This window comes from Salvia hispanica, chromosome 3 (assembly GCF_029641045.1).
Source record: "Salvia hispanica isolate PSC_SH4W2 chromosome 3, Shi_PSC_v1, whole genome shotgun sequence".
Taxonomy (NCBI): Eukaryota; Viridiplantae; Streptophyta; class Magnoliopsida; order Lamiales; family Lamiaceae; genus Salvia; species Salvia hispanica.
This window is the reverse complement of record NC_142694.1, coordinates 18,521,552-18,543,261: the sequence shown is the minus strand read 5'-3', so window position 1 is coordinate 18,543,261 and position 21,710 is coordinate 18,521,552. Positions and strand designations below refer to the sequence as shown.

The window sequence follows — 21,710 nt, the reverse complement described above, 5'->3', positions numbered from 1 at the left end:
TTTTAGGAGATTCGAGAATCGTGGTATTGAAGTTGTGTTCGGTTGGATTTTTGTTCTGATGCTTGGATCCGGAGTGGATTTAGCATCCGAAGTGTGGATCTGAACAGGGGAGGTGAAATTTGTGCATGAAATTATGGGAAATTTTGTTCTGCCTGGTTTGCTTCGTCTAGCAGTTTAATTTCCGTCGTTGTTTAGTTTTCTGTTAAGATTATGCCTCCGATCTACATCTGAGTTTGTTTTTCTTGATCTCTGCATTTATTTGTGTTCGTTGAAGAAGATGAAGTCATTTTCAGTTGATGCTTTAGTTAGTTAGGCTGCAGATTCGATTCTGTCCGTACTTACCTTTTTCAGAGTTTGGTCCCCACTTGTTTTAATCTCCTTGGTCTAGATATGTTCGTAGAAGTCCCAGATCTAGTAGTTGATTTGACTTAGTTCTTATGCAAAATTCATTTTCGCCTAGATCTAGCAGTTAGCATAGCGTACTTTATTTCCAAATTCACTTAGTTAAATTCCTCAACCCAAAATATGCGTGGCAGCAGCCAACCCAAAAATAGTTTCCAATTCTCTACGCATGTATTTTACGAGTCCATCTCTGTGGGATCGATCCCTACTTCCCTGTGCTAGTTTAGTATCTGTGGTTGAGGGTTTTGAAGGTTTGCTTGCGTACCAACGACCAGACTTCCAGTCTTGTGAGTCTCTAGACCTTGTGATCTAGTTGATTTACTGGATCTAGGAAGTGTGTAATTAGAAATTGATAGGATACAGCAAGCAAGAAAAATCAACTCTTCAAGTAACAATCATCATATACTTCACTCCAAGGTCTATAACTTCACTGAAATCAGAAAACACATAACACTATAAGACATACATCGTATACTTCACTCAAAGCATAAACTGAATCACTGCAAAGGTAAAACACTTCACTCTTAACATTTATTAGTTCACTTTAAGCTCTCTATACACTCTAACTATGGAATACTTCACTCTATGCACGTTTTACTTCACTGAGATGAAAAAACAGTGGGGATCACAAACACTTCACTCTGAGCATGAAATACTTCACTCTATGCACGTTTTACTTCACTAAGATGAAAAAAATAATGCACTGTAAGCAAGTATCACAAACACTTTACTCTAAGCATGGAATACTTCACTCTATGCACATTTTACTTCACTGAGATGAAAAAACAGTGCACTATAAGCAAGGATCATAAACACTTCACTCTAAGCATGAAATACTTCACTCTAAGCATGTTTTACTTCACTGAAATGGAAAAACAAAACACTTTAAGCATGGATGACAAACACTTCACTCTAACACTTTAATACTTCACTCTAAGCATGTTTTACTTCACTGAAATGGAAAAACAAAACACTTTAAGCATGGATGACAAACACTTCACTCTAACACTAGAATACTTCATTCTAAGCTTGTTTTACTTCACTGAAATGGAAAAACAAAGCACTTTAAGCATGGATGACAAACACTTCACTCTAATACTGGAATAATTCACTTTAATCATGTTTTACTTCATTGAAATGGAAAAAACAAAGCACTATAAGCATGGATGACAAACACTTCACTCTAACACTAGAATACTTCACTCTAAGCTTGTTTTACTTCACTGAAATGGAAAAATAAAACACTATAAGCATGGATGACAAACACTTCACTCTAACACAAGAATACTTCACTCTAAGCATGGTTTACTTCACTCCAATAAAAAAACAGAGCACAATAAGCGTAGATCACAAACACTTCACTCTAATCATGTAATACTTCACTCTAATCATGGAATACTTCACTAAATGAAAAACAGAGCAGGTAGGAGTTACTCACGATTGGAGTCTTTGGTTGCACTTTTTTTCTATCGATCAAAACCTACATAAAAAAAGAGAAGTAGTTAACTGTAGTAATTAACTGTAAGCAGATGTTCTTATGTTCAATTTGGATTGCATAATAAACTATTGCAGATCTCACTTATTAAAAACTTCCGATGTTTGAATTTGCAGAATTGTTAAAACTAATTAACTGTTGATTTTAACACTAATTAAATGTTCAAATCTAAATCCGTTGAAGAAATGTTAATAAAAAATGAGTTTGACGACGAAATGAGAGAAATCGGAATGAGAAATCTAAATCAGTTGAACAAACCTGTAGAACAACTTACATAAATTTGAAAAATCTTTCTGAGTTGAATCCATTGTTCGACGACGGATGGAGGCGAATGAATGTTGACAACGACGGGAAGACGAGGGCGATTGCAGCGACAGGAAGGCGGCAACGACGAAATTTCGAGAATAGGAGAAGGAGAAGACGGGAAGAGGAGTGATGGCAGAGAGATTGAATTCCGTAAATGAGAAATTAATTCAAATGTTAACCCTAATTTTATTTGTGAAATGTCCATTATATCCGCGCCTTGTTATAATGAAGTAAATCTGTGGTAGAGTGAACTGATTTCTCCTTCAAATTCGAAAATCACATGTTTTAATACTAGCCCTTGATTTTCTTGATCTTGTGGCTGTGATTTATTCTCTAGTTATGTACTTAATGGACACTTGCCATATATCACTACTCTATATATATATATATATATATATATATATATATAGGGGAGCACTAGGGTGCCCCCTTATTTAGATTGCTAATATACATCTTATTTTAACCCTTGGATCATATTATAAATGGCTCTGATTGATTTCCAGAAGCAGAGGACGGATTGCATTTTCGGGTTGTAAATATTGCTTGTCAGGGGTAGTTTTGTCACTGCGCATCAATTAAATTTAGAGAAGATTTGAATATCCTTTAATTTAGCGCGGAAACGGTTTGTGACTCTCTCTCTCCCTACTCCCACCATTACTCTCCCCACCAACGCAAATCACATCCAAATCCATAGCAGATTTCATCTGTGGAAACCCTAGGCGGCGATTTCATCAGTGGAAAACCCTAGACAGACGGCGAGTTCATCCTAGTATTTTGGCGCTTTCACGACTATAGGTGAGTTGTGTTGAAGGTCAGTTTTCTGCGACTGGAGTAGTTTTTTTAGGCATCCCGATTTTGTAGTTGTTTTGAAGGAATTTCTCAATTTCTCATAGAGATAATTTCATTTTTTTATGGAGATACTTGCTTGTTTTGTGTTCGATTTTTGTTTTATTCTGGAGAGTTTCTAGCCTAATTTTCTACTCGATTGTTGAAGTTTGTCTTGAGAAGCATTCACGCTCATTTTAATCAACTTGTTGAACTTGTTGAGTCGTGTTTTGGTAAGGATTTCTGATTGACTTTAATTGATTATTCATGAGGCTACGCAGTGTATGTTTTAATTAGATTCTCATATGATTTTTGCACTAAATGGAATTAGATTCATGGAATTGATGATATTTTAGTAGATTCCAATATAGTTTGTGATTTTATGATTCTTCTATTTGCATTTTAGGTAATGATAGTATTGCTTGTTAAGTAAATGGTTTTTGTAGTGTATGTTTTATTTAGAATCTGATATGGTATGAGTTTCTAGTTTTGATTCTTCCTCAAAACTATTAAATTATTAATAGTGCTATAGAATGCATTTTTTGTTTCGCTTAATTGCTTGTGTTTGAATTAGTTTCTGCAGTGTATTATTATTGTCTCGTATGAGGTTCCGAGACTGATTAATGTGTAAGGGGTTTCATCTATGTGCTACTGTTATTGTTGTGTGAAATCTGAAATTGATTAATGTTAATATGTAACTAGATATAATGTTCACAAGTTTGTGCAGCAAATTGAATTTTGTGATTGAATTACTTTGTTATTAATAGACAGAAATGCAATTTTGTGATTGAATTACTCTGTAATTAATAGACAGAAATGCTGTAGATGAAATTTTGTGATTGAAGTAATGCACGACGATTTGCTTGATTCAATCTTGCCTGTGCAATTTATGTAGTTATTGATTTGTCTCTAATGAGTGGACTAGTGTTTTTCCTTTCATGATATGTAGTTGTAATGGGAAGCAAAAGGAAGGCAACTAGAGATCTAGAGGAGGTTAATAAAGATCGAACTGGATCTGATAGCGAAGAAACATCTGAGGGTTATGGTGAAGAAGGTATCTGCATAATAGACGATTTCTGTTTTCTCTTTTTAAATTTGCAAGATCTGCATTTCGAAAGTGCATGTTATTCCTATATGAATTGCATTTCTTTGCTGTTGCTTCATATTGTGTAATTTGTTTATCATTCATACAAGAAGGAGCTATATTGCATATTATGCATAATAAAATTGCATGTCTGACAACTTGATGTTGCATATGTAGTTTGTCAAAATAATATTTGCAACTTATATATAATGAAGCTGCATGTTTTCCTGATATGTAGTGCACTTCTGTTCTGGCACTATATATTATGAAATTTGGTTGCCATTTGTATAGGAGGTTGCTATATTGCATACTAATGATAATTAAATTGCATGTTTGTCAGTTGGAGGTGTACATCCTTTATTATTGCGTTTTACTTAACTTCAATTTGCATTTGTTATTTTTTAACGAACATTGATGATGTTTATATCAGGCGTATTGTCCGAAATTGGAGAGAGAGATACTATGCTTTTTAGAGGACATCCCAAATCTATGTACAAGATTGTAAGGGCATTAAATGCCAAGCAAAAGAAGGCCGTTGTTGAGATGGGGTTCAGTGCCTTCTTAATTTTAACCTGAATTACCTTCCTGGAAAACTGTGTTACTGGCTGGCAACCAATTTCAAGCCCCTACCTAGTAAGCTACCAACGTTTGAGGGGAGTGGAGTACATGTTGATGAAAATGACGTGCATCTTACTTGAGGGGGGAGTAATGGTTGAATCAACATAATCCAACTTGGAGCTAGCATTTCTTTGTGCAGCCAATGCATGATCAAAACTCATTATGAATTCAACGAGATTCGAACGGGGCCTTGTGAAAGTTTTGTAGAAACTGTTCTCACTCTCAGAAACAGATGTAGTCCGAATCAACGAGCCCATTGGAAAATCTCTGAAATATGCAGGGACCCACATCTTCCGATTCTCGAACATATTGATAAACCAGTCTACATCAACCAGCCCATAACGTTCCATTATCCCCATCCAAGTCTCTTCAAATTCAACAGGCTCGATTAACTCAGACCAGACACAAGCCCTGATCTCTTTCTTAAGATCTTCATTTTCAAGTGTTTTCTTTGGAACTTTGTCCGTGAGCTTTAGCATGATATGCCACATGCACCATCTATGCTTCGTATCAACCAACACGGTCCGAATTGCTGCTCTCATACCTCGATCTTGATCCGTCACAATCATCTTTGGTGCTGGACCCATAGCTTCAACAAAATTTTTGAACAACCATGAATATGATTCAGTACTCTCATCGGATAGCAAAGCAGCTGCAAACGTGACTGGTTTCCCATGGTTATCCTTACCGGTGAAAGGAGAAAAGATCATGCAATACCTGGATCCAAAATAAAAATTGCAAACAAGTATCAAGAAACATGCGATAACCAATGCACAAAACTGCAATCTGACTGTTGTAAAATTGTTATAAAGCAATATCTAAGAAGCCAATGTGTAGTATGGGAATTATAAACTGTAAGAAATTAAAAAAGGAATGAACATTTTAAAGCAGAAACAATGCAACTTCTGTTCATGTACAATGCAATAACTATGGTATAAAATAACAAAAGATTACCTATTAGTATTGTATGTGGAGTCGAACGAGACAACATCACCGTACATGTGATAGTTTCGTTTAGATTCTGCATCACACCAGAAAAGTGATTTTAACTCGTTTTTAGAACCTAGCTGATATTGATAACTGAACCCCTCACACGCCTCCTTCCTCCTACGCATTTCATCTAGCAACATCTGTGCATCAGAACCTTCCACATATGATTTGAGACCATGAACATAATTCCTAAGCTCTGTTAATGTGATTCCAACAGTGTCATAACCTCCCAAAAACTCATTGAGAAATTTGAAGGTCATTGTGGGACTGATATTAGCTTTCGTGCAATCCCATATGAATTTCCTATGCACCTCGTCCAGTTTACGATTTAAATGCATCCATCGTCGAAGAGGAAGCTCAATCAGACTGTGGTTGTGTACATCCACAAACTCATGCACAACATACCCAACAAAACTACCCTCAAAAACGTACTTGAGAGACACTCTAGCCTTGCAACCGCACCTCTTAGATGTACGTCTACGCTTGGTAATGAATCCTTCACGAGCGTGAATCTGATCTATTTCAATTCCCTTCTTCACCCCTTGCCTATTGCACACTAGATATTGCCAAGTAACCAACTCACGTGAAGCTTTGTTTCCATGTTTTCGTGTGTCAAAACCTGTTGCGCGTGCATACGCATCATAGAATGAAATGCCTTCATCTAAGGTATTGAAGTTCTTACCAACAATGGGTATAAGTTCAGCGGAACATAGTGGCACACATGAAACTGATTCAAACAAAAAAAGCAAAGCCTAAGCATGTGACAAATATTAAGCTGAAATGCAATATATAATTCACAAAATTGCAATATGTATTTATAAAAAATGCAATCTGGTACTGTTAATTGGTAACACATAATATAATGTGGCAATACAAATACATTGAATAAATGGTGAAAAATGCACGGAAAAGCAAAGCAAATTAAGAATTGTACACCTTATAGTCCTGCATCCGGATAATTATAAACGAGTTATTTCCAATTTCAGAGACTAAATCAGCAACATCAATAAAAGTGCAGCTACATCTCACCATCATGATAGACTAATTGAAATTCAAATGGAAAACAACATCAATACCAATACATGATCGACAACAGGAGAAAAATTGGATGCTCAATACTCAATAGAAAACAAATTCATCATTGACTAATTGAAATCAAACACTACCGATTGCATTCTTAAAAGAGAAAATCAGCAACTCAACATTAAAGGGGAAGTAATATGTCACCTTCTGGGAAATTACTCCACTCCAAATCAGGATTTACATTCTCCATTGAAATATGATGTCAAACACTCCAAAATCGGCAGAATTTGGGAAGGAGAAGACAACGCTGGGACTGGAAGATTTCATGAAATCGGACGTCATATTAGCTTGAAATAGAATAGGAATTTAGCATGATCTCAGCAATGGAGTAACCGCTGCAATTCATACTCCCCAATTTGCCCTTTCACGCTATTTTTACTTTTATTTTCTTCAATCCCAGCTGCCATGTGGCAGAATAGGATCCATCAGATTCTCATATCTAATGGTTGATAATAGAAGTACATTGTAACTTAATATTTAGTTAGCATATTAGCACTCCCATATATATATATATATATATATATATATATATATATATATATATATATATATATATATATATATATTAGTTAAACATCATTGTATGCAGTAGTTACAAACTTTTTGTGAGAATAGTTGGCTGCTCAATTTTTGCCATGTACTACATTCTAGTTATATGTTATAATAAACATGTTAAATTATAAATTCTTTCTTAAACAAATTGGCAACATTGTTATACAATCACATCACTGGATGGATTTTAGCCATACGACATATGGTAATTGCCGATATATATTAGTATCTAATTACAATTTGTTTCATTATAAATGCGTGACGTATAATTATTAGACAAGGTAAAAGATTGAAGGAATAGATAGTTTACCTATAATCAGCATATAAGTAAATGAATTAATGTGCTAACCAACATCACTTTACACGCAAATGCATACATACATATAAATACAAATAACATTACGTAATAACTGTAATAATCAAAGCACACGATATATAAATTAACTTAGATGAGACTATAATTAACAATAACAACAAAAAATAATGATAATAGCAAATTCAATTGGGTGGCGGCCAAGTTAGTTTATTTCAAGTTTGGCATGATTACGTAATTATTCTCGCGAAAAGCAACTTTATTTTCTGTTAATATTTCTAACTAGAGTAGCATCAGAATCAGGAAAAATACAACTAATTATGTGGGTGGATCAAGCAAGTTGAGCCTTAAATATTCAAAATTAATTTTCTAATTAAAGAGATAAGTATAGTTACAACAATTTGTACAACTAGTTGGTTGTTAGAGGATAACATAAGTATGTATTAGTAGGAGAACTATTTTAAATGTAGCTGTTATTTTTCTTGCCAATTTTGACACCTTAATTGGAATTATCGCAAGTTAACGGCAAATTACCAGCGTAAACCTAAACCTAGATGGACCCTCCAATTTCGAAGCTTCTTGCTCCCAATCGCCGCCATCGCCTTCACCACCTCCACCCACTCCGCCACCGCCAGCAATCATTCAACTTGATGACGGCGATTCCAATTTATGAGTAATTTGGTTATCAAATCTATATTTATTCAAACATAAAACTTACATGCGCGTATAGTGCGTGCCACCTATTGTGTCATTTTTCATTGCCATAATAAGTATTGTAATAGTCATATAAATATTACTAGTTGGGATCACTTACTACTTTCCTACACCATCCCCTATTCTACCCTCACAAACATAAATAATGGACCCATCATCATGTTTAACACTTGGAATCACCTACTCCATTCCATATTCCACCCCTCACAAACATAAGTGAATGGCGCACCATCATATTCATATTTTACTACTCCCTTCTATCTTCACCCCTGAAAATTTGTCACATATTTTCATTTTTATCTGTTCCAAAAAAATTGTCACCTTTCATTTTACTCTCTCAGTTCCATGTTAATAGTGTCATTTTTCTATTTTGAGAAGTTCCAAATTAATTGAGTCATTTCTATTTTTAACAAAAGTAATTTTCTCTTTACTTTATTCTCTCTTCATCTCTTTTACTTTTTCACCATCCATTTAACACACTATTCTTAAACTCAGTACTGAAAAGAAATGTCTCTATTAACAAGGAACGAAGGAAGTACTATATTTGGTAGAAGAACCCACATTCCACTAGCTTATTCTCACTCGCATTTTATTACAAAACTAGTACTCCCTCCGTCCCAAGGTATTAGACCAACTTTCCTTTTTGGGATGTCCCAACATATTAGACCACCTCCAACCATACACCAAATCCCATTTTTGGTGTAAAAATGTGCTCCAACCATACTCCATACTCATACCCATTTTTGGGTTTTTTAATCAAACAACACCAAATTTGAAGTGAACACCAAAATTGAGTATCTACTGCAAAAAAGTTTTAAATATTGCATAATAGTCCTTATTATTATTTTGATAGTTGAATCAGCCGGCGGCCAATTTGTATACTGTCAATTTGTGTACTAGTACAGTAGTACTTGATAATTGATTCAAACTATCAGCCACATAATTTAGACACAATTTGTTCATGGAATTTACATATATTTTTCTAATCAAAATAATTAAATAGAAATTAGCAAGCTGACTATATTATAATAAATTATGTTTTTTTACAAATAATAACTAAATAGGAATAAATATTGCAGAAAAAATCTTGTTATTATTTCAAGAGTATATGACCTGATATGACACAATAAGAAATAAAAGTGCTTATCTGGAACTTCAAAATGCGCTAGTTGATCATTTGTGGGAACAATACACAAATTTCGAGTCTTGAATTTTAGCTATTTTTTATGTTTATCGTGATATGTTTTATGTAATTGCGATATATTTAAATGAGTTTCAATTTATATTTTGAATTTTATTATTGCAAGTTTAGTGTATTTAATTTTAAAAGTAGTGTAATTTTTTAATATAAAATATATTTAATACATAAATATATTAATAAAAAAAATTTGTATAATTATTTAAGTTACATAAATTATTGATAAAATATTATGGGATTAATATGTAATTTAAGTAAATATGTAGGTATAATTGAAAAGGTATAAAAAGAATATAAATATGGAATATTCTTTTGGGTTTGAGTTTGGAGTAAATGATTGGAGTAAAATTACTTTTTGGTGTGACCCAAACTCAAAAATGGGTTTGAGTTTGGTGTAAATGGTTGGAGATGGCCTTAGACTCATTTCTTTTTTAGCAAAAAATATCTTATTTTACTTTCCACCTACTTTTTTCTCTCTTCTCTCCCCTACTTTTTCCCTCTCTCATACTTTACTCTCTCCACTTTAATTATTTAAATATCAATTCCTTAAATTATGTGCCCAAAAGAAGTGAGTCTAATACTCCGGGACGGAGGGAGTAATATATAAAAGTAGGACACATATTCCACTAATTTTTTTTTAACGCACTTTCTATTACATTTCTTAAAACCCGTGCTGAGTCAAATGATGACGAATTATTAGGGATGGTGGGAGTATGATACTCCTTCCGTCCACGAAAAATAGGACCATTGTGAATGACACGGATTTTAATGTGGAATTGGTAAAGTAAGATAGAAGGAAAAAAAATAGAGAAGTAGTGTTAGTAGGATGTGGAGTCTATATTATTAGTAAGAGAGAAGGAAAAAAAGTAAGAGAGAAGTTGAAAACTTTTCCTTTTTAAATATGCTCTATTATTCATGGACAATCAAATATGACAAATGTAATCGTGGACATAGGGAGTACTTTGATATGTCCCGTAGGTATTTATTTATTTGTGACTAATGTGACACAATAGTTTGGCTTACTTGACACCTTCTCTTACTGAATGTAACCATACGAGAGCGATTCATATTAGCAAAAGGTGATTTAAAGCACCCATATTGAGAGCAAATTAACATAAACTACTATAACCAATCATATTACCAACAGGTTATTTAAAAGCACTTTAAACGGCTTGATTATTTTTATATCATGAATTCATATAATTCATGTAATATGATAATATTAAAAATGTTACTAATATAAAATGAAGGATATCCAATCGTAGCACATGACTCAAGTGTTCCACCACAATTCCCAATCAAATCAATAAAAATCAGTTTTGGAATACATCCCTCTAGTTATTAATTATTATGAACTTCCAAGCTCTTTCCGTATATCAATCGAGGAATTTAAAAATGGAGAAGAAATTAGAGAGCCACAAGCCCTTTTTTTTGTAAGATTGGGACATTAAACTAGAATATATTTCTCAATCACTCATTCCATAACTCAAAAGAAAAATTGTGCGATGGGAATCAAAATTAGATCGCCTACTTCTAGAAAAAAGGGCAGTGGGGACTTCTATAGAATGCCATTTTCAAATAAAATAGGACCACTAATAATCTCTTAATGATTGATTCTTATAGTCTCACAAAATTAGTTACTATTGTGGACAAATTTGTTGGACAAATTTGTTCTTCTAGATGCACGTAGCTAATCGGACATCCAATTTAGGGGCCACAAATAATGTTTCAATTTCTATAATAAATGCGACAAAGGAAAGATCATATACTATTGCAAGTGGAATATCTCATCAAGCATCACCGACCCTACCGCGGCATGGTATTAAGTTGCAAAAAATAACACATATTGATAAATCAAAATAGCATATGACCAATGCGTGCGAATTAATCAGTGTTATACCACACTCCAGCATTATCAATCAATCGGTCATGATAGATAAGGATCGAATATTATTATAAATAGATGATCACAGTGCTCGAGTTATGCTAGATTCGAATTCCAAATCTATTTATGATAGAAAACGTCCTACCAACTGAGTAGCTAAAATTAAATTGAGAATACAAGTGTTTATAGTATATAATGCTCATATATATAAACTATAATACGTACAAATCATAATATTGAAAATACATTTAGCTCAAAATAGGAGCAAACATAGCATCATACAACAAAAAAAGAAGAAACATACTCTGCTCAATGATTTATCAGTTTGCACCATATGCCATCGCAGCCTAGGAGAGCTGCTACCGGCTGTATAGTAAGAATTCGGATACGTATACAATGTCGTCTCCGAGTTCCCGAATATTCTCGAATACACCATCTCCCCGAACACCCCGATCATGGGGTCGGCCAAGTGTGGCGCGCTGCTTCCATGTCCGAGGACCGGGGACGAGGGGTAGCTTCCGTAATCTCGTCGAGGGGATGGCGGGGCACCGTAGCCTCTACGGTGGAGTTGCTCGAACGGGTACGGCGTGTAGTTGCTCGTCGCGTTTGGTATGATGAGGTTGGTCAGGCATCGGGGGCTCGGAGGCCTTTGTGGTATGAGACGGGATGGCTCGTCCTTGGAGGCGTCCGTGCTCTGGCCGCGGCCGTAGAGGGGTATCAAGGTCTTTTCCGTGACCTTGCTCTTGCAAACCGGGCATTGGGGGCTTTGGTGGTCGGGATTCTCGGGGGAGGCGTGTTGGGAACTGATCCACCGGTATATGCACGGCCAGCAGTAGAGATGGCCACACAATGTGACCACGGGGTCCTGCACGAGCTCTAGGCAGATGTTGCACTCGAAGCCAGCAGACGGATTGGTGTTGGGCTCGTCAAGCGTTGAGGTCAAGGATTTAAGGTTTTGGCACGAAGTCCTTGCTGGTCCTCGGAGATAACGCTCCATTTAGACGTCTGCATAGATGGACGAAAACATGGAATTGAGTATTTGAAGGATAACACGGTTACACGAACTCAAAATCGTTCAACATAAAGCACAAAAACAACATATGACTCGTCCCGACCAACCCTACCCACGGCCCTTACATGATGCCGGAAATAGTTAAAAGACCAACGCTACTCAAAATTGGACTAAATAATGTCATACATCGACTATCTAACTCGGCCTAAGGAGGCTGGAGAGCCTTTTACACGCTTTCTCGTTGCGTCTACAAGTAGAGGCACATTGCAGTCCTAACAAACCGGGCGTAATCACAAGCCGAGAGCCACGGATGTGACACACAACAACTAGTTTTCCATCAACTGCAAAATATACATACCACAAGCCACCTACAATCTAAATGTGATATCACAATCTATACCACAAAAAAATGAAAGTAGAATTAGTTAGAATATGACACACGACAATCAAGTGGCCCATGATGTTGAAACCACAACTGGTTCAAGCAACTAAGAATTTCTCAAATACTTATTTTCAAAGTTTATTAATTTTGATATCAATGAGCATCATTAAAGAAGATTTTTCATCAAAAAGACCATCTTCAAACGAATTAATAATATTAGGTGGGATGTTGTTGGAAACACTAATTCCATCATCAATAATTTGGATCCCAACCACTCACCTAACTTCCTTTGAACATTAAGTGAAGAACAAGAAAAGCAAGATTCTCATAGTTTCTTGTTCATATCAAAAATAGTACAATCATGTGCAGAACAAACAAATCCCACATATCAATTTGGAGAAAACAAGGTTTGCTATAGCCTTTAAGGGAGATGCAACCAACCAATGAGAATCCAACATAGTGCCACATCTTTGCTCAATTGAAAAAACAACTGCATATTAATGCTATGAAACCATACATACACTCTTTTCACCAGACAAGGTAAGCTGATATTTTCAAATTTCTTGTGAGCAGAAAGAATTCTGAATCAAGATTCAACCTTTTCAAAACAGAGATTACAAGAATCCTCAAAGATGTTGAGAATCAAGCAAATCCACAAACATGACAAAAAGCTCAAGAGCATCAATTCATTTATGTCACCATTTTTGAAATCCAAAACCTTAATAGTATAAAATTCTGAAATGTGATCTGTGGTCTGAAAACAAGACGCTGCAGCCAAATCCCAGAAAGAAACAATAGAGATGTATCACACTTCCCAAGAAAGGAAAAAGTTTCAACCTTTATCCCCAAAAAAAATAAAAAATGCCAGCCAGAGCAAGAGATTTTAGAAAGAGAGAGGCCCTTCAGCAGAAGAGACTAAAAAGGACAAAACTAAAACATTTTACATCGAAAAACAGCACTCTAAAGAGACCCACATGCAATAAACGCAAGAAGCATCAGACAAAAAACGCACAAGCACACAAACTGAGTGAAGAACAACACGGGATATATACCGAAATGTGGAAAAGGGCCTTCTGAAAAAGCTCCAAAATTCCGATTCCAACCAATCTCTCGAATACAAGGCAACAAAATCGCAGTCTTTTCAAGTTAAAGTTGAGTGAGAGGAGAAAAGCTTTTGTTCTTCATTTATACGCTGATTTTAATGGGGTTTTAAAGTATTTGGTTGGGACTTATGACTACTTTTGAGTGCGTGGATACTTATCTTGAACGCTAATATATACTCAAAATTAGTAAAGGTCATTTAGGCCAGCAATAAGTCAATCATTCTCTCTCCTGTCACGTCAGCAATACTAAAAAATCCACCTGCCACATCAGATTTAGGCCAACCATAGGTCAGCCGCAATAAAAATAATTCAAAATATACTTCATTTACGAAATTAAAATTACGATTAAAATACAGAATTAAATTTACGACACATATACAGGAAAATTAATCCATTCCATTAAAAAAAAGTACAAAGATTTTTTAAAAAAAAGTACATGATTTTTTTTTTAAAAAAAAGGGCTTCAACACACGAGCCCCGCCACTCTCTACTCCTCATCGCCGTCGCCGTCGCCGCCGCTCGTGGTATCTGAGCCCACGTCGGAACTCGCTAGCTGTGCCCTTGCGATTTCCAAATCAACCCGCATGCTCTCGAGCATCTCGTGAAGAAACATCTTCTCCGTGGGGTCAGTGGCGGTCTTCCACTCTTGGAAGACCTTGTACATCTGATCCCGCGTATGGTTACGCGAATGGAGAGTGTACTCGAGTGGGGCGGGTGGGAGGGCGGAGGACTGGACCTCGCGGGGCGATAGGGGGGATCCGCCGCTGCTGCCGCTGTAGTCGCCGCTATAGTTCAGTCGCTGCTTCTTCGGCCACCCAGCGTCGCACCCCGCTCGGAACTTCTCGGAGTCCTTCAGCAACAAGAAACACTCCCAGTAGGTGAACTCCTTATACTTCCCCGCCAAGGGGAACTGACTCGCGGCGATCCTCCGGGCGTCGTCCTCATTCTGCCCACTCCTGAGCTGACGGAGGGCGTTGGCGTACAAATTCGAAAAACGGCCCACCGCGGCCCTGGTGCGCTCCCACCCCTTCCGGACCTCCTCCGGGCTGAAGTTCTTCCCGTGCGGGCAGTGCCTCCTATAGGCAGCTCTGATCTTCGCCCACATGTTGACGATCCGCTGGTTGTTCGCAACCAGCGGATCGTCGCACACCTCCAACCACCCCCTGGCCACCCCGGCGTACTCATCCTCCGTCCACTTCCTCCGGCCAGGGGTGTCGTCAACAGCGGGCTGCGATGACTCGCCGACCGCCTTGGCCTTCCCCTTCCCCCTCGTCTTCTTCTTCGGCGCGGCCCGCCTCGCTGGAACGGGAGTATCATCTTCCCCGAGATCGATCCTCATATCATGCAATGACAGAAGGTCATCGCCAGTGAACTGCGTCTCCACTGGGGTCGACGTGTGAGACGAAGCCGTCAAAAAATCAAGCGAGGGCCGATATACCGTGTCCCCTCCCGGTGACCCCTGCACCCCCCCTGCATCCCGCCCTGCCACATCATCCCCATCATCTGCTGCAGCATCATTTGCTGCTGCATCTGGGGCATACCTTCCCACCCGGACGCTGACTGCCCGCCGCTCCCCTGCCTGCCGCCCGGCATCCCCCACGGCATACCCCCCTGCGCCCCTCGGCGCACCGACCATCATCCCCATCATCTGATTCCAAGGGATGTTAAACCCCGGGCCCATCTGCCCCCATCCAGATCCCACAGGTACCGTGGGAGTCTGAGATCCACTCGTCGCTGGACTGGACTCGTTGTTGTGATCCATCGCTCGATGATGCTCTTGTACAGAAAGTTAGAGAGAGAGAAAACTCGTTAAAACAAGTGGTGCAAATGAAAATGAAACGAAAATCGCGTTTATATAGGTTTTTTTTTTAAAAAAAAAAAAAAAAAACAAAAATCGGCGCTGGCCGATCGGCCAGCCCACGCCGAAGCGCTCGCCGATTTCGCTCTCGCCGACTGCAATGGTTCGGCTAGCCGATCGGCCAGCGCGACGAATCGGCTAGCCGGTCGCTAGCCGACCATTGCGGATGCTCTTATTTTGAATTTTTGATTGATTATTTTATTTTAGTAATTAATGTATCTCGTCCCCTTCCACAATAAATAATATTATTTGTGGATGATATGATTTTTAGTAAGAAAAAAAAAGAGAAAAGGTAAGTAATATATGTGAATGACACAATTTTTTATGAAAAAATGATAAAGTGAAAATGAAAGTGCAAAAGCAAGTAAAATAGGAGAGCGGAAGGAAGAAAAAATGGAAGAAAGGAGAAAAAGTAACGAAATTTTTTATTTTAAGAATGAGATTATATTTTGTGGACATCCTAAAAATGACAAATCAAAATTGTTTTTTATGGTTGAAGGGAATATTAAATTACGTCTTGGCATGATCCGTCTAATGTCATTTATATGAATAATTTAATCATAAATAAAATACTACTAGTATATTTTAACTTATACTTTATCTAACAAATAAACGCCTTTTTTATTAAGAATTTAAGATAGTAATATATAAAAATATACCGTTAGCATATGACTTTTCAGCTTATTCATAAACTAGTAAACTACTACTAATTTAATATAGTACCATTTATGAATTTGATAGCTTATTCTTAAAACTAGTTATTCAAACTATTTTGATTTTAATATAATAATTTTCCTTTATTTTGATTGAAAAATGAATGATTTATTTTTGACTTTTAATTCTGTAAGGTATATTACTAGTATCTGTCCAATTATATAAAAAATTGAAACATACTATGGCTTTGCACCAGAGTGTGGCTACTGGCTATGCACCATCGTAAGTGTAACATGATCATCCTAATTTTGTTTGATAATCTCATGTGTCAACGAATCCTATCAATATTCAAGATACATTACAGAGGTTGTTGTGACGGTGGAGCTAGATGGGGACGAGGGTTACAGATTGGCGCCATAAAAGGCCTTCCATCGACTGCCGCCCCACCCCATGTCGAGTGTCCCAAGAGCATTCGGGCTTTTATTTCTTGGGCCCCTTTTTTGTTATTAATTTAAAGCCAGCGGCCCATTCCACATTTCACTGGGTCATGCAAACGCACTAATTTGTTTTGAATACAATTGGCTTGAAAAAGTGGCATTTTTTTTTTAATTTTTACGATGAGAAAATCAAGTAAAATGACTTTAAATTATGATGTGAGCCTTTATTGTATTTCTTTATAGCATATATAAAAAACATTGTCTTTTAAATTATGAATTAGATCATTTAGTCATTATAGTGAAACTATTGATAGTGTACTGTTGATACATTAAAAACCCATTGATTCTTCTAGCGCTAGTGAAAGAACATTGAATCATTTCTTTAATATGGTAATTCATTGGTATCAACTACAGTGCATAATAATGATATTGATTGATTCTTCTAGCGCTAGTGAAAGAACATTGAATCATTTCTTTAATATGGTAATTCATTGGTATCAACTACAGTGCATAATAATGATATTGCATATAGTATCATATTTATTGTTTATAGCATACTTTGAAGATGGCCTCTTCAAGGTAGAAAGAGTTGTTGTTTCAGAATGTGTGCTATTATGAGTGCAAGATTTTTTGAAAGGCGAAATCTTGTACAATAATATTTTCTGCACAAGTTGCCAAATGGGAGATGAAGAAATCACCAATTATTTGGCTAAGGCAATAGTTATGAAATCACCAGTTGGAGATGATAACGAACAGCCTTGGATTAATTAAGAAAATAAGTACACTCAAGACATGATAAAAACAGAATATGATTATTTGCCCAAAATATCAATACAGATGGGAAAAAGGGAAATAACATGTAAGAAAACAGGACTAGAGTATTAATAGTGAACTGAAAATGCAAGGGTGCAGCGACGGCGCTGCTTTCAAATGTTTAACGCGCCTCGACATGAGACATCGTCATATCATGTATAGAACAAATCTCCACCTCTCTTTGTGCAACCAATGCTCTCCCAACAGTTAAAGTAGGATTAATTGGTGATTGTATGGCTCTTTTATCGTTGTTGAGCATTGCAACAACATCAGAGATGAGTGGTCTATCAACTGGATTTTCTTCTACGCACAATAGACTTATGTGAACGTATCTCATTGCAACTGATGACCAAGATTCGGGCAGTTCTAACGTAGGATCAATCAGCTCATCAACACAACCTTTCTTCCACAAATCCCACGCCTGAAACCAAAATCAAATTCTAAAATTTTCAACATTAATGTTAATCATTTCATTGCAAAATTCAATACTACTTACATATCTAAGAAGACATAGATACTCAGAGCCATAGAAACCAGTATTCTTCTTTCCACTAATAATCTCCAGCACCAATACTCCGAACGCAAACACATCAGACTTCACTGAGAAAAGCCCTTCCATTGCATATTCTGGTGACATATAACCACTGCATTTCCACAAAAATATATAGTCTCTCATTTATGCACTGCCATGGATAAGAATTAAATAGCATTTTACTTACTATGTTCCAACAATCCGTTTAGTATTCGCCTGCAACTCATTCCCTCCAAATATTCTAGCTAGCCCAAAATCGGAGATTTTGGGATTCATGTCAGCATCTAGTAGTATATTGCTAGCTTTCAAATCTCTATGCACTATTCTTAACCGCGAATATTGGTGGAGATATAGAATCCCTTGAGCAATGCCTGAGATTATATGAATGCGTTTATTCCAATCAAGTACCACCACTTTCTGGCTCGGCTCTGCATTCAAATCATATATTCAGTTGAGCTTGTTAGGCATGACAATTTAAGAATTTGATGCATGACTAACCAAAGAGGAAACAGTCCAAGCTTTTATTGGGCATGTACTCGTAGACAAGTATCATCTCATCTTTCTCATCGCAGCATCCTAAAATGCGGACAAGATTTCTGTGCTGCAGTTTGGCAATCAGTTGCATCTCATTTCTGAATTCCTCCAATCCCTGCCTTGATCTCTTTGAGAGCCTTTTCACAGCTACAAACTGTCCATTAGCCAACTCTCCCTGCAAACTCAAATTTAACATTATATGATACTATTCTCAATTAACTGTTGGTTATATGCATATGAATATAGATGTGATATTACCTTATAAACAGGTCCAAAACCACCTTGTCCAAGCTTGTTTGTAATGGAAAAATTGTTGGTAGATGCAGCTATGCTTCCCAAACTGAAGATTGGCAATTCATGCCAACCATCTTCAGCTTCTCCCTCCTTGTTTGTAAATGAACCATCACTATTCAAATCTAGTAGCAATAGATCCTGATTTGTTTTCTCTGAATCTGAATAGAGACAAGCAAGGCAACGAGATACTAATATCTTAACAATGACTTCAACTAGAAATGTGATACTATTGAAGAAGAGAGAGTGTTAATTACCTTTGGTTTTGAGGTTTGGCCAGATATAGCAGAAACACAAACATGATATAATTAGCACAGAAGCAATGGACGCAGTTAGAGCCACAATAAGTAGTGTTCTAGTGTGTGCATTATGAGATGATTCTGTTCTGATATAAATATCGACCCCCGCAGACGTATTTGATGGGGTTTCCAAAGCCAACAAGTCACCCGTATACCACAAACACGCTCCTCCAGTATCGTAGGCATAAGCAGAGCAGGAGCAATTTCTGGAGCATGCTAATCTGCATAAATCGTTTGAAGCTGTCCAATGTTTACGGTTAGCAGGCAATCTTCCTACGGTTACCTTTATAAACCTGATTTTATGCTCGTCACATTGAAGTGGTAGTATAATCTTTCTGTGACAACCATTAGAAAAGTCGGATAAATCCCATTCATGTTGATCCCGTGGTACAAACCCATCCAAGCATCTGCAAGCTGGTGAGTATCGTGCATCACATATAGTGTTCGACCAACAACTGCGATGTGCGGTGGAAGCCACCACAATCCAATCTTGCCTTGCCTCAGACCAAGCGAAACCCGTGAGGTGGCCATCATACTCTATAACAACCCTCGACAGTAGCATTGATTTATTGTAAAAATAAAGAGGCTCATATTCACCAATATCAGTAGAGTGAAGGGCAAGAATATGAGAGTTGCTAAAAGCTGAGTGATCAGAGATGGTACTACATATCCCTCTCTCCCATCCCACAGTTTTCTCTGCCCACACGGACAGACTTCTGCTGTCTTCTAGTCCTAGGAATACATAAAAAGAGTAATTTCCTGAAGCAGGATCAGTTGAATTCCTCCAAGAAGTAATAGGTGGAGTAATATATAGAGGCTTCGTAGCTGGAAGCCAGGTGTCGGTGGGGTAGTCAAAGCTCTGCCATAGAACGCCGCCTGAATCATTTCTCAGCACGAAGTTGCCACTGTCGAGAATCACCGCCTCACTAATATTTGAACTTCCGCCAACACATCTTAAAGTAGTAGGAGTATTTTCTACGTTCAGACATAATACAGAACTGTCATCGGATAGAAATTGCAGCTGTGGTTTATTGTTATAGAAAAGGATAGGGGTTTCTCTATTAAATACCCAAACAACTGTTTGAATGGGAATGCTTTTGTACCATATACCCAAGTAATAGTTGTTGGAATTTGGTGGCGAGAAGAATCCCAGTTCAAATATGCCCCCTTTGGATACTAATGTCTGGTTTAAGAAAAGAGTTTGGCCGAATAATAAGGTGTCTGATCCATTGCAAACGCAACTGGAAAAGAATATGGGCAAAGCAGCAACAAATATTGATAACATCATGGTCATCAAGTTAGATTGATTTTGGAAATTCCAACTAGTATCTTCTTTTTATAAGAAAAGAGCTACGATGACTCCAGTCGGTCAATGTGATGAAATTCCTAGTAAACTATACGTCTACAGTTGATCTACCCCTTGTTGAATCTTTCAACTATAATTATTCTTGTGGAGTGACGAAATGACTAATCAGTAAGTATCATATTGTTCTTGTGGGTTAATTTTTTCGGGTACGTCCATGCGCCCTTAATGTGGCTGGCCATAAATGACATTTCTAACTAAAAATAAGTGTTTATAGATATTAATAAAATACTTATCTATGTAATGCTTAATACAATTGACAATATTACCCTTGTTCTTTAACTATAACTGCTTTTTAATTCATATTCTATTTTTTTAGATGTAATTTGCTACTCAACTTTAAAATGATGTTTTTAATTTTATTTTTTAAATGTGGTACTTTTTCAAACAAATTAAGGTTAATTAAAATTATCAATTCAATATAATATCAATAAATCTTTCAATTATTTCAACTATGTATGGATCTACCGTTTGAATATCAAATTATTCAATTAAACATAAAATTTATTAAATTTCAAGATTATTAAATTAATTATAAAATTGAATTGAAAATTGATTGACTTAATAACAGATCAATAAAAAAAAAAATCGAGAGAAAGGTAGAATTGGTCAAAATTAAGTACTCATTAATTTTAACTTCACTAATTTGCTTAAAAATCAAAATTCATTTTGTCCATTTTTTTCTATAGACTAATAAATGAATATCTAACAAAACACCATTTGAATGTATAGTAGTGTATATTTCTAGGAGGTATACTGTGACATAATACTACGTATACACCAATCAGTATATGTGTATAATAATTATATTTATACATGAAATTATACTCCATTCGTCCATAAAAAATAGAGCACAATTACAATTTTTAGCCGTCCACAAAAAATAGAGCACATTCATTAATGGAAAATATTCAACAAATAATAACCCTACACATCATTCCACTAACAATACTTCTCACTTACTTTT

The 21,710-nt window shown here is 36.5% G+C and overlaps 3 protein-coding genes across 9 annotated transcripts; all 3 read right to left on the bottom strand.

Annotated features, from left to right (window-relative positions):
- Window positions 1-4,557: 4,557 nt before the first annotated feature.
- Window positions 4,558-7,234, bottom strand: LOC125216208 (protein FAR1-RELATED SEQUENCE 5-like). The gene is made up of 3 exons (XM_048117866.2): window positions 6,948-7,234; window positions 5,685-6,447; window positions 4,558-5,447 (listed from the first exon to the last, which is right to left on the bottom strand). The coding sequence occupies exons 1-3, from the start codon at window positions 6,991-6,993 to the stop codon at window positions 4,751-4,753; spliced, it is 1,506 nt and encodes a 501-aa protein (XP_047973823.2). The 5' UTR covers window positions 6,994-7,234; the 3' UTR covers window positions 4,558-4,750.
- Window positions 7,235-11,567: 4,333 nt separating this feature from the next.
- Window positions 11,568-14,087, bottom strand: LOC125211470 (E3 ubiquitin-protein ligase RMA1H1-like). Of its 7 annotated transcripts, none has more exons than XM_048111277.2 (2): window positions 13,912-14,087; window positions 11,568-12,470 (listed from the first exon to the last, which is right to left on the bottom strand). In XM_048111277.2, exon 2 carries the CDS (start codon window positions 12,460-12,462, stop codon window positions 11,719-11,721), a length of 744 nt encoding a protein of 247 aa, XP_047967234.1. In that variant the 5' UTR covers window positions 12,463-12,470; window positions 13,912-14,087; the 3' UTR covers window positions 11,568-11,718. The 7 variants fall into 7 exon arrangements, with proteins under 7 accessions (XP_047967234.1, XP_047967236.1, XP_088923230.1 ...); XM_048111279.2 differs by lacking the exon at window positions 13,912-14,087 and adding an exon at window positions 13,458-13,891; XM_089067104.1 differs by lacking the exon at window positions 13,912-14,087 and adding an exon at window positions 13,578-13,891.
- A 3,617-nt stretch (window positions 14,088-17,704) lies between these two features.
- Window positions 17,705-20,722, bottom strand: LOC125209433 (G-type lectin S-receptor-like serine/threonine-protein kinase At4g27290). The gene is made up of 6 exons (XM_048109031.2): window positions 19,339-20,722; window positions 19,049-19,242; window positions 18,755-18,965; window positions 18,444-18,684; window positions 18,221-18,368; window positions 17,705-18,145 (listed from the first exon to the last, which is right to left on the bottom strand). The coding sequence occupies exons 1-6, from the start codon at window positions 20,672-20,674 to the stop codon at window positions 17,846-17,848; spliced, it is 2,430 nt and encodes an 809-aa protein (XP_047964988.2). The 5' UTR covers window positions 20,675-20,722; the 3' UTR covers window positions 17,705-17,845.
- Between the last annotated feature and the right edge of the window lie 988 nt (window positions 20,723-21,710).